Raw genomic sequence first — 12,764 nt, forward strand, 5'->3', positions numbered from 1 at the left:
TAGCCAACATAGTGTAAGAGTAGGACTAAAGATTAATAAGCAAAAGACAGAGGTAATCTTTAAAAGCAACAAGTTACGATTGGCAGTCAGCCTCTAGAATCTGTGCAGGAGATGCTTACAGAGACCAATTAGTCGCTACAAGGACTCTGATCATGAGAAGTCTGCTGAAGAATAAAAACGGGTAAGAGTGCATATGGCAGGAATTCAGTCATAACTGGCAGTCATAACTGGCAGCCTTTACTGGTATCCTTAAAAAGTGTATAATCATTGCATTGTACTGGTGCTAACCTATGAGGCAAAAACTTAAAAGAGGTTTGTTGCAGCACAATGAGCTATGCAACGAAGTCTATAACAAGTTGCAGAACGACAAGGGAACGACAAGCACAGTTGAGGATGATGAACGATTAGGTGGTGGTTTGAAATAGCATAGCATGGTGCCAGCTGGCTTAAGACAGGTGTGAGTGGAGCTCTCTGGGAGCGGCCTTCTTTCTGGATATGAAATAGGTTGGATGAAACGAAATGAAAGAGGATGAAACAAAGCATGAGATAAATGTCGAAGTTGTGCGACAGCTTCCAAAGAGACCTGGCGAGATATGCTGCTGGGGACACTTTCCGATTAATGCTGCTGGTTAAAGGAGGCCCTGCAATGAGCCTGGGAAAACTTGTTGTGCAGCGCCAACAGCATCACCTCAATGCAACAATTTCGTAGACAAGACATGACGTCAAGGAGTGACCCTGCGACCATTGGTTAAAAATGCAATGTGAGAATCGTGTTTGCACTATATCTGCAAGTACTGTGAGAAAAGCTACAGCATTGCGTTTTGCCACCATTTTAGGTAACCCACAGCTATGGGAGAGGTGTTAAAACCATGGGAACGACACATCACCTGCTGAGTACTTTGGCACGCATGCCAAGCCAAGGGCTCCCTGGCAGAAGCTGTTGTAGCCATAGATGTGGTGCCATGGCCTCAGAGATTAGACCGCACACCCTCAACCGCAGGGGCCATGGGAACACCACCAACAGGCTGAGCAACTGTGGTGCACAGACTTCCGCTAATGCCCTGCTGCTTTTGGGTTCACAACACGACGTCATGGAAGAGTGAAATGTAGCACCTGGAGTGGGAAAAATTTGAGTGGAGGGCAACTAATTTTGCTTGTAGATTGAATTCTCTGACCAGTAACTTGAGCATATGTGGGGCAATTGTCATCATTCCCTTTGCTCTGTGTTCTACGACATACTGAGAATAGACCTACGGCAAATGTGGTGACCTAAAAGAAGTGTTGCTGGGCCCTTTTATTGCTGCAAGGCGTACTTCGATGTTGTAGAGCCCCCAGGATTAGCCTGCGTTACAAACCACAACAAAACCCCCGCAGGGACACAACGTGGACTGGTGCCATGATTGGCCATTTACTTGGTCAGCCAGCCATCTATGCAAAGCATGGCGAGCGGGATCCTAGAAGAAAAGCTCCACTAAAATCTTCAAATATGCACAGCTGCCCGCCTGCAACTTACATGTTCGCGCTGCTTCTCCTGAATGGACTTGATGTGTGCCTCGCGATTCTCCTTGAAGGTCTCAATCTTCTTCTCATAGTTTTGCCGAGCGCTCTCCTGGAACTCCTCGGTGAGGCCTTCCTTCTTCTGGTTCACCTCAGCCAGTCTGCTCAGCTTTTCGTTCAGCTGGTTCAGTTTCATCGCCTCCAAGGACTGCGCAGTGGCCACAAAATGCAATGGAATGCATTGCAGATAAAAGGAACGTTTTGCAAGCAAACAAGCAGAGGAAACACAAGGAGAGTAGACCATAATTTACACACTTCGTCAGTGCAAAAGTTCATGTTTGAAAGATACAAGTAGATGCACCATGAAACACTCACAGAAATGTGCACACAAGCATTTCGAACAGTAAATACTGATAAGTGCAACACCTTGTTGCAAGATCATAAACTTTTTCAGCGACACAGGCGTTGCCGATGTTACTTGTTTCAGGAACTTGACCGTATAATTGCTAGAAGCAAGTACCGCTTTTGTGTTTTTTCACCACCAGAAGACTTTCAACAGAAGGTTCAGAGACCCGCAAGCAAAACACTCGCAAAAGGAATTATTTTTTCATAGAACTTGACACAACATTAGCAAAATCCCTAAAGGGGCCAAACTTCATCAACTTTAAGAAAAAATTCAGGAGCGTTGGCAAGTATGCGTACACCTGGTGCACAAGGTTTCTTCAGAGCTGGGGACTGCTTAACAATTCTATTCCAACTCGTCCTCTTCAAACTTTCGATAGTGGTGCAAGCTGCCCTTCGCTTATGTTATCACCACAATTGGCCAGTCTTAAGTGGCAAGTGGTAACAATAGACTACCAAAATTTCACCAGACCCAGGCTGCCAGTGAATGGGCACATGTCCTCACCTGGCGCCTTTCCTCGGCCTCCTTGAGCTTCTTCTCAATGTCCTCGGCCGAGATGCTCTTGGGCGGACTAGTGCTGGGCTTACGGAGCGGCAAGTCCATGCAGGGGTCGGCCAGCACCAGGTCGTATTTGAGCCCACCCTTGCTCTGCTCGGTGCAGCGCACCTCTGTCGCTGTAACGCAGCATGCAAGGAAGACGCTCCGTCAGGGAAGCACATATGACTGTGCATCGGAGAACCAAATTCCAATGTTCCACACAGAACCACAGCAAAGCCACAACTTCAGCAGCGCACTGCGTGACCGCTCAGGTCACATTCCCACAAACTGACGCATTCCCAAAATGTAAAACTGACAGGATGTTTCCGCACTCCTATGGCAACGTTAGAAAGATTAATTAACAATGCAGCTGGTAAAATAAACATAAGGATTGTATCAAAAGAGAATAGCCATTCACAAATGAGGCAAGATGAACTTTTCATGGTGCAACATACAAATGTGTGCAACGTCATCTGGAGCTCCGAAGCATTCAGTGATTTATGGCATTTAATGTCGCAAAGCTACACTGCAGCTCTAGTGGAGGCCATAGTGAAGGGCTCCAAATTAATTTCACGGGGTTCCTTAGCATGCACCCAAAGCACAGTACATGAGCACTTTTGCATTTTGAAGCATTTAAAATTAACACTTGTGGAAAGGCGTAGTTCCAGTGCATGTGTGCACAACCAGCTTACCTCTGTTCTCATTTTTTTTAATGCACCACAACTGCATCCTTTGACTGCTGTATCTATTATGAAGAAGTTACGTTCATTTCAATTTCTTACAGTTCTTACCGGTTTCATTCCACAACTATGGGTGCTAATGAAAGAGGTACAGTGCCAATTAAAAATTTCCAGGCCACCAGTCCCACAATGAGTGCTACTTCTGCCGGCACAAAATGAGCCCCACTGCTCATACTTGGGAAAGAAGTCTAACACACACTGTTGCCTCAGAACTTCCAAGAGTTTACATTCACTTTATTGGAGAATAGATCTGTTTAATTATCACATTAAGGTTTCATTAAGAGAGCCATGCCTACATTTTCCCCGTCATAACACAAGCAAACTGTGCACGTACACCCGATTTGTAGAAAACGACTACGCTACAATTCGTTTAGCAAACCACATTAGAGAAAAGCTTGCTTTTAAAAGTATGAAAAGGGTAATTCTAAGCCCTGGCCTATGGCAATTTCAAATTGGCGGCTACACTATTCTTTGTTCAACTGACATATTTCTGTTCAATAGATCACATCCAGCAAACCCGTCTGCTTTTCACCAATGCTCATTTTGCTTATGTTGTTTTGACTGAATAAGGGTCATTCAAAACTGTGCAGGCAATAATGGCCAAATAAGCACACAGCCAAAGACACCTCTGACATCATGATACAATGCACTATTTGATCCTTTAAATACATGAACTAAAAGCATACAAAGATCAGACTTCAGCGATGCACATTTCAACTGCACTGTTTGTAAAACGCTCCGCTTAAGAACTTCTAGGTGAACAGTTCACTTAGTCTCTTACTTCTTTCTCTGCTGTCAAATAGCACAAAGAGAAGACATTATATAGGAAGAGTGAATAGGCCCAAACCATCCCTTCCCTTGTGCAAACTTTCATAGTGCACTACTACAATGCAAAGACACCTCGTCTTGACTGCTTTGTTTTTTTGTGTCGTCATACAACGCTAAACCGTTCACCACTGTCCCAATCGGGTTTGCCTATATGGCAGGGAAGCATGCCAGAGCGTTCATCGCCCTCAAACCAAACAATGCTCCTCTGTCGCAAGCGTCTGCAGAGCAGACAACCGCGCGCAAAAAGAAGGAATGCTCCTCGCCAGAGGAGCCGGAAGCGTGGCACCCACAACGGCCAGCCCGTGGTCCGAACACCGACGATCACAGACGGGTTCGTGCCCTTTCACACAAGATACGAAAGAAAGTACAGGAGGGGCGAGAGGATAGCAGGGCGAGGGGGTGTCTCGGCATCGGAGCCCTCGCCACCATCGATCCAAGTCGACGACCGGGGGCTAGGCGGCGGGTCGGCCCGTACTCCTGGCTCCCCGTGACTCATCCCGGCGCCGTCGGGACGTCGCCGGCCAGACGGCCGGCGCCAGCGGCAAAGGGAGGCGCGGCAGCAGCGGTAGATGCGCCGGCGGCACGCGTACGCCGCGCCGGTCGCCGGGTGCACCGCTCTACACTGCGGCTCGTTAAGGTGTTTGTTTTCTTTTTTTCTCTTCATAAAAAGCAAGAGCGGTGGGTTGGGGGGCAGACGGAGACACCCCTTGGTGTGCCGAACCCGACGCGACATGGGGGTTCTGCGTCACGCTCGTATCGACTGCTGCTGAAAGTGCACCGAAATCGCGACATCGCTCTCGGCCCACCGCGCCTTTGTCCTGTCGTCTTTCTCGCGTCCCGTCGTTCTGCGCTAAACAGAGTAATTATGGATTCGCACCAACTAGCCCGCCAACGCACTGTGCTGAAATGCCTTTGAGAGAGGCTTCCGTGCAGTAATATTCGCGCTCAGTATGGAGAGCCGTGCGGAAGTTACCGTACCTGCGTTCGACAACTGCAGCGCGCAAAAGAAAAAAAAAAAATGAAAAGGAGAAGGAAGGGAACGGAACGCTACATAATCACTCGAGCAGTGTCCTTCGCCGGCTCAGGAGGCGATATTCGCGCCGCTACATGTAGCTCAATCAGTGCTTAAGGAACACGCACTCGGTTTATCCTCTTTTTCTCCCACTCTCTGCTGGAATCTTAATCCCTATACACAGTAGCACGCCAGCGGTTATATACGCGCCGGCAAAATTCTGTTTTTCTAATGAAGAGCCCCCTCTCTCTCTCACTCGGTGCCGGCCACAGTGACCCGGTTTTGCGGTGCGCGACACGAGAACGGGTGGTTGGGATTACTAAAGGACAAAGAAACAAAATGCCTGCGCAAAACCAGCACAAAATGCAACATCATGGCTACTTCGCAAACTGCGGAGAAATTGCGCGTTTCACGAAGCACCACGGACAAATCTAAAGAAACGCAACCTAAACGACGCGCCGCCGACGATGACACTTCGTTCGCTAACGTACAATAAAAAAAAAGAAAGGGGGGGGGGGTATATCAAATGCGCAGCGGAAGGAGGCGCAATTGTTCGCGACAGACAAGGACAAAAGCAGAAGCAAGAGATTTGCTATCGCCAACTCGTCGCACGGTTCCAGCAGCTGTTTTCCTTCCAACCCGCCCCGCGCGTGACTCAGGCAATGCAGCGCGACTATGCTCCCCCGCCGTGACCTCAGACAACCGCCGCTGATGACCAACCGCCGCGTCGAAGAAAAAGCGCACCGGCGCAACAACCGCGATGTCAATGCCGTAGGCATCACGAGCAAATGACACGCTGCTGCTGTCCCACATAGCAGAGTCCCTCGCGCGCGCACGCCGGAAAAAGCAAAGAAACGGCAGAAACTGCAATCGCGGCGGGGAAGAACGGACGTTACCCGACAATGTCGGAGGATCACGAGAGGACTACACTACACTCTTTAGTTTGCACCCTCCGGAGCTTATCTTGTCCCATAATGATAACCCGACATCTGGCTCGCTTGCTTTCCCTTTCTTGAAAGTGGCGAGCGCCGAGTTTTCGTGTCGAGAATGTCGTGTCACGCTGATAACGCGCAAGCCGTTCCGTGACTTGGAAGTACCGGGCTGACAGGAAATGCGGCAAGACAGATGACGATTATTGTAGCGGGACAGGCCCCAAAAGGCGTAAATTATAATATTTACACTGTTATAAGTGAAAAAGGGTGTAAATCAGTCTGACACACTTACAACCAGAAAGGGTGTAGATGCGGTAGTTATCCAATCAATTTACACCCTTATTCGCTTTCAAGGGTGTAAAAGCGAACGCGCGCAAAATAAGAGCAAGCACATAATGTGGTGCGCTGTCGAGAAACTAGAGTTTTCTGCAAAAGTTCCTGAACTCGCAGATGACTTTCTGTGGCAACGAAGGGAAATCTGCGGGGGCAGAGCTCCTACACGTCTTACTGCGTCTAAAGCCCATCCAGCGTCGATCACAGCACTTTTTGGTTCCTAGGAACAGGTACCGAACCAGCGTAGTTTCCACGTGCGCCTGTTTCGCATTTGCTGCGCCCAGGGCATCCCTTTTGGAAGCGCATGCGGAGGATGTATGCGGGGGGGGGGGGGGGCTAGAGGCAAACGGCCTCCCTGTAATTGCACCCCAGCACGGGGACGAAGGCCAGCGCCGCATTTGGCCAAACTTCCGTCCTTCAAGGGGAGTACGGTAGCGCGATTCAAAGACGGGACAAAAGAAGACACAGAAGAGACAAAGAAGTCCCGTCTTTGAATCGCGCTACCGTACTCCCCTTGAAGATGCATTACCAACAAGCCCACATTGCAACCCCCGTAATAATATTTGGGGTTTAACGTGCCAAAACCACTCTCTGATCATGAGGCACGCCGTAGTGGAGGACTCCGAAAATTTCGACCACCTGGAGTTCTTTAACGCGCACCTAAATCTAAGCACACGGGTGTTTTCGCATTTCGCCCCCATCGAAATGCGGCCGCCGTGGCCGGGATTCGATCCCGCGACCTCGTGCTCAGCAGCCCAACACCATAGCCACTAAGCAACCACGGCGGGTAATGCCCCCGTGAACTTTATTTCCGTCCTTCAGCTGCTTCAAACGACGCGACTTGGCACATTCGTAAACGTCAGATTTTTATTGAAGGCTTATGAATTTACAATGACTACGCATGTGGGACGCATACTAATTGTTTTGCCGCGTTGGTTCGGCAGTGTCGAGAACAACACTGCGCCATACGCGGGACAGAGACCGAGACGAAACAACACGAGCGCCAACTTGCAACAGAGCGTACACACTGGCAGACCCTCGCTGTGTCAGAACGCCAGACACGCGCACGTAGGGCAAAAGAAAAGGAATAGAAATTACTTGTGCCAGCCGGCGCTCGTGCGTTTTCTATAGCGTCCCTTTTCGTTTGCGCCATTCTTCCCAGAGATACCATGGCGACGGCGTCAACACTGGTATAGCAGTTTTTTTTTATTATTAATTAAGGATGCACTGGGCGTTCTGTTCCTGAACGAGCCAAAGGCTGAACTTTCTGGAGTTTCAAGAGCAGTAACTGAACCGCAAACGGAACGAATGCAAGAAAATACACTGAAATCCGTGACGTCCCACTGACGCACCAGCACTGAGATTTCGATGCGAATTAAAAAAGAAAGAACACGCAAAGTTTGGCCTCCAGCCTCTTCCAATCACGTCCCGTAACCGTACAATTAACGAAAACAGCTTTGAAATGCTCTCAGTATAAGCTTGTTAAGATTTTCTTTCTGTTCACAGTATTCCTTTAACACGACTGGTGGTTGCCAAGCAAGCTCGATACCGTAAGGGGGGTGGGGGAGGGGAGTCATATGAAGCAGTGAACTATCGCACTCAACAATGGAAGGAAAAGAAGCTTGGTTACGATTGCCGTTCAAACCTACCCAAATATAACACGATGTTGGAGAACACGAAGCACTTATTCAGAGCGAGTAATGTGCACCCAGCTGGAATGAGTCAGAATCAGATTTTATTCGCCCAAGATTCGGGAGGGGACCTGAGACAAAGCGACGGTGAGTAGCTTTTCGAGTAGTACGTGTGTAGAGATGTGTGCAGAGAGGAGATATGCCAGCAACGTTTGATGCGAAGAATATGCATGAAGACTTCATCATACTCCAAACGCCGTGCTGACATCGCTGTCTGGTACTGGTCTTAAAGAAAGAAAGAAAAAAACGCAGCGCACTTTGCGCGTGTTACCGTAGGCTACGGTAGCTACGGTAAACCTAGAAACGAGTTGAATCAGGGCGACGCCGGATCGTCACCGCAGTGCCGTACTCACCCATGAGCATGCCAGTTCGGCGAGGAGGCCGCGTCCTCACCAGCGGCTTCAGAATCATTGGCTGACTCTTGTTGCGGTCTTAGCGAGCAGCGATGAGGGAAAGAGAGAAAGAGAGAGACCGGAGGCACGGACACTCAAAACACGGCACCGAGGAGTACACCACGAGGTCAGCCATCATGCAGAGAGGCAGCACACACGAGCAGTGCGCGGTGGCGCGATTGAACATTACGTACGCGTCAAGGAAGACGCTTCCTGCACTGCAGGTTATAAGCTTCGCTCGCGTGAACTCGACGCGAGCGGGTCGAGCTGACCCTGCTTCGACGCGACCACGTTTTACGTGCATCTTGGGAAGCGAGTTAAGCAAACGTTGGATTGACAGAAATCGCCTCGAAGCTCGTTCGGAGAAACACGCTAGCGTTGACGCGAACCCGACTACCGGTTTTCGGTCCGACAAGCCAATGTGAACTCAACGCGACTTGACGGGGTTCATGTAAACGTAGCCAGAGTAGTGAGGCAGCGCTAAGCTTCTGACTGGGAGCATCCGCACTGCAATGAACGTCGACAATTGAGGTTTTTCCAAAGGACGCAGCACCCAGTGATGCTAGTGCGTATTAACATAATCTAGTCAGAAGTGCAATGCGGGCACATGGTCTGGAATAAGTGCTGCTCGTTGCTGCAATGTCTTGTCTATTTTGTTTAACGAGCCGGTATGATCAAGGATTGCATGGAGGGCGCTTTTTATGGTTTAATGAGCAGACAAAGGTTAGGTACTTAGTCTGGTCGGACGGGAGTGCTCTGTGGATGCTCCCGGAATAACTGCTGATCCTTGTCGAAAAAAAAAAAAAAAAATCGGCGCTGCGTATATTCGCATGTCCGTACAACCGCTAATTGCGTGCATTACACTTGTGACGGGTTTAATAAGCAGATGGAAAATGGAAACACCCATTAACTGCAAAAAAAAAAAAAAAAAAAAATATCCGACCGCTAGGCGACGTTGTGTTCGACTACAGCTTCCTGGGAATGAGTAGAGTAAAACTGCTGCAACACCAATACATTTCCTTCGCATGACATTACGGCACATTACGCGAGTGCTTCGGAGACGTTACGCAAAACATGCACACGTAGTCAATTAACAGGGACACTAGTAATCAGAGGAGCAACAACAATGCAAGAACAGCCGACGAAAGGGGCAGGCTGCGTTCAAGGTCATCGTGCAATGGTAGGTAGGGAGGCCTTCGACAGCACACACGCAAAAGGAGGGCCCCCACAAAAAAGCAAGCAAGCAGGCGACCCCTCACACAGTAACGACAAAAAAGCGTGCATGGCCGGCTCCGGTTTGTGTGTGTGTGTGTGTGTGTGCAGACGTGAAAGAGTAAGGGAAGTGAGGGAGGGGGAGAAGGGGAATCAATACATTCGATTGTCCACAGCCTCGCTCGGCCCGTCGTCTCGTGGGAGCGCCACAATGGATAGGTATAACGCTGGTGCGCCGCGGACCTGTACTGTAGAAGCAGCGGCAAGGGCAGCGTACACGCCCGCGGCATTTGGCAACTCCGGGTCGGGGGGAGCCACGTCACGGCCCGATCCATACCGCCGATACAAAGGTCCCGCGCACTAGAGTCGCGATGGATCCCGTACGTTTGGTGCGGCGCGGCCGTGAACGGAGACGGCGCAAGGTGACGTTGCCATCCGGCGAGACCTAAATGGGGCTCCCCTCGAAGGAACTGCACACGATCTTGGATTGTAGCGTGAAGCGACACGGACACACACTAGAAGCAGACAGGACGCGAAGCAGACGTGTCCTGCTAGAAGCAGACAGCCTGTGTCTGTGTCACTTCGCGCTACAATCCACGGTCATGTGACCGTAGTAACTCGCCCAACTTTCCTTTTGAACTGTACAGGGCTGGCGACATGCGGTACGGTGGGGGTGTCGAAATATTTTTTTGGAAAACTGCGGGATCAGAGATAAAGCAACGCTGAATTCTCGAGCAACCTGCGACTGCAGCTGTTCGAAACCGTACAACGGGTGTTTTAATCCTTAGCGTGCCCGCAAACGTATTACCCTTTGCGGAGCCCCGGGAGACGTAAACGCGAGTTACCTAAAGCCTTCAGAGTTAGCGGGTTGGTGGTGCCACCTGGTGGGGGCAAATGTTCGCGCAGATGGGAGATGGACCTATTGTTGCCTTACGCGTTCTGGAATTCAGTTGACATCCTATATTCTAGTTGACATAGTGAAGGAAAGTTGAGCAGGGCACACCACGTAATGCGTAGGGAAGACGACAGGTTAGGGAATGGGTGCCAAGGCAAAGCGTAGTCAGGGAGGGCAGAGAAATGGGTCGTGCGATGAAATTAAGAAATCTGCAGGGGAGGGGGAGGAGAGGGCAGCTGAGGCAATACGAAGGGAATGGAAGATTGCTGGACAGAGACTTTCCTGAAGTACACGAATAAGCTGATGATGGCGAAACCCGTATACGTGTCCAGAGTAAAAAATAAATAAATATGCAAGCCAAGTTTCTGTTTCGAGCAAGCGGACCCCAGCGAGACCCTCCGCGACGGATGCACAAACCCCCGTTACAAACTCGAAAACAAAATAAGGCCACCCAGTTTTCCAGCGGCCTTAAGCCCGACACACACAACACACGCAGGCAGCTAAGGCACGAACGGGCAGACATCTCGCGCACCAGGTGACGTTTTTTTCCCACGTCTAAGTGCGCAGCCGTTCAGACAAGCTCGGTAGCGGGGCTGGAAAAACCGGCCAAGGCGTACGACGCCGAGACATTTCGCGTGGGCGACCAAGGGTGCAACTGGGAGGGAGGAGCTGGAAACATGCTTTGCGCGGCCATTACAGCATCGTAAGGGGGTGAAGTGAGAAAGAAAAAAAAGTCTGATCCCTTCGAGAAACAGAGTCAAAAAGGAGGTCGTTCACACTGAAAGGACCGGGGCGAAGGCCCTTCTCCTCCCCCCCACGGCTCTACATAAACGACTGCGCTACGGCCGCACCGCTGGACGTCGTCTACGGCGGCGGCGACGACGACGGGCGCTCACACACGGGTGGGCGAACGAACGACTTCGTGCTTTTCTTTTTTGTGTCAAGGCTGCTTCCGAGATGGGAACACGCCGAACGTCGCCTGCGCACTCTACTCGAGTTACTACACTGCAAATGAAGATTCGTGCGTTCAAGCTCGGTACCACCGTGAGAATATCGGCGCGTTTCTTATTATGCGCTTCGTGAATAATCCCCGCACCTCACACGCTGCATTACGTATGCACGAAGGGCAGCTCCCAGCGTTCCCACTACAGAATGAACGCCGTCGCTTAACCCCCTTGGCTGTCACTAATTCCAGCAGAAAATTCGAACAAAGCCCGCTGCAAAAGAGGCTCGCCTAACTGCAATAACGTTGGCGCGATAGAGAACGACCGGGCGCCATTCGTCCCCAACTTCTCGGCAAAGTGCAAAATGTTACAGAAAGCACGAGAATTTACGACTAATGCGTAAGCATTCTTCGGCTCGGCTGATACTTCGCTTTTGCTTACTCCTGTTTCGAGCTTATGCATGCCTACCCATCACTTTTTCCGGAGCCAATGAATCACAGAACTTCTGTAGTTTTTTTTTTTTTGTATTATGCCTAACCTGCTTACACCATATCGTAACGTTCCAAGCACAACCCCATTCCATGCAATCCCGGGGATTATAAGCTTCCTTCGTAAACTACGTTTTTGGGGTGGTGCAGTGGTACCGTACATCTCTAGCCCATGCACGTTAACTGCAGGTTCGACTCCCAATGTGCAAATTTTTTTTTTTTTTTCATTTCAGAGTATCAGAAACGTTCTACATATCCCACTTCACTGATTTCTTTCGAACTAGGCACGCTCAATGTCAGAGGCAGCTCCACTTCAGCTATGGAGGTGGCGGCGCTAGCTTTTCCCGTTGACTGCTGCAAAGAAATCTTACGAACCTAATAATAGAGAATGATCCGCTTCTGAACGCCTTTACTCTTGAAGGATCGACATTTGGGCGAGTTGGTACTGGTTGAACATCTTGAAGGGGCAGCGCAAAAAGAGCGCTGTCCTGTGTGTTCCTGCCTTCTGTCATCGTCTTTTTTTGCGCTGCCCCTTCAAGATGTTCAGCCTTTACTCTTCTTGCTGTTGATTATCTCGTAGTTCCTGCCTCTGTTCTCGTTCCTTCTGCAGGCTATGATTTTTACGAATATGTTTTATACTTCTTTATGGCATCAAATGACTATGTCAAGGCAACGTGACCACTTTTCCTTTTTTTTTTCATCGACTAAAGCTACTAATCATCTACAGTTCCACTATTATAAAGTTAACATGTCTTAACTAGACCAATAACGCATTCATTTCCCAGTTACAAGGCGTCACGGGACAGACACGGTTTCTCCGGGCTACTTCGCCTAAGAGTGCTTACGCATTACAACGGGAG

The 12,764-nt window shown here is 49.7% G+C and overlaps 1 protein-coding gene across 1 annotated transcript in view; it reads right to left on the reverse strand.

Moving 5' to 3' along the window:
* LOC142557523 (chitin deacetylase 8-like) overlaps positions 1-12,764 on the reverse strand; it is a 42,252-nt gene that overhangs the window by 11,726 nt on the left and 17,762 nt on the right. Inside the window, exons 6-7 of the mRNA XM_075669435.1 lie at positions 2,405-2,574; positions 1,514-1,705 (exon numbers count right to left, since the gene is read on the reverse strand). Of these exons, the coding sequence (XP_075525550.1) occupies positions 1,514-1,705; positions 2,405-2,574 (362 nt within the window). The remainder of the gene's footprint in view (positions 1-1,513; positions 1,706-2,404; positions 2,575-12,764) is intronic.

The sequence above is a fragment of the Dermacentor variabilis genome, chromosome 9, assembly GCF_050947875.1.
Source record: "Dermacentor variabilis isolate Ectoservices chromosome 9, ASM5094787v1, whole genome shotgun sequence".
NCBI classification, from domain to species: domain Eukaryota; kingdom Metazoa; phylum Arthropoda; class Arachnida; order Ixodida; family Ixodidae; genus Dermacentor; species Dermacentor variabilis.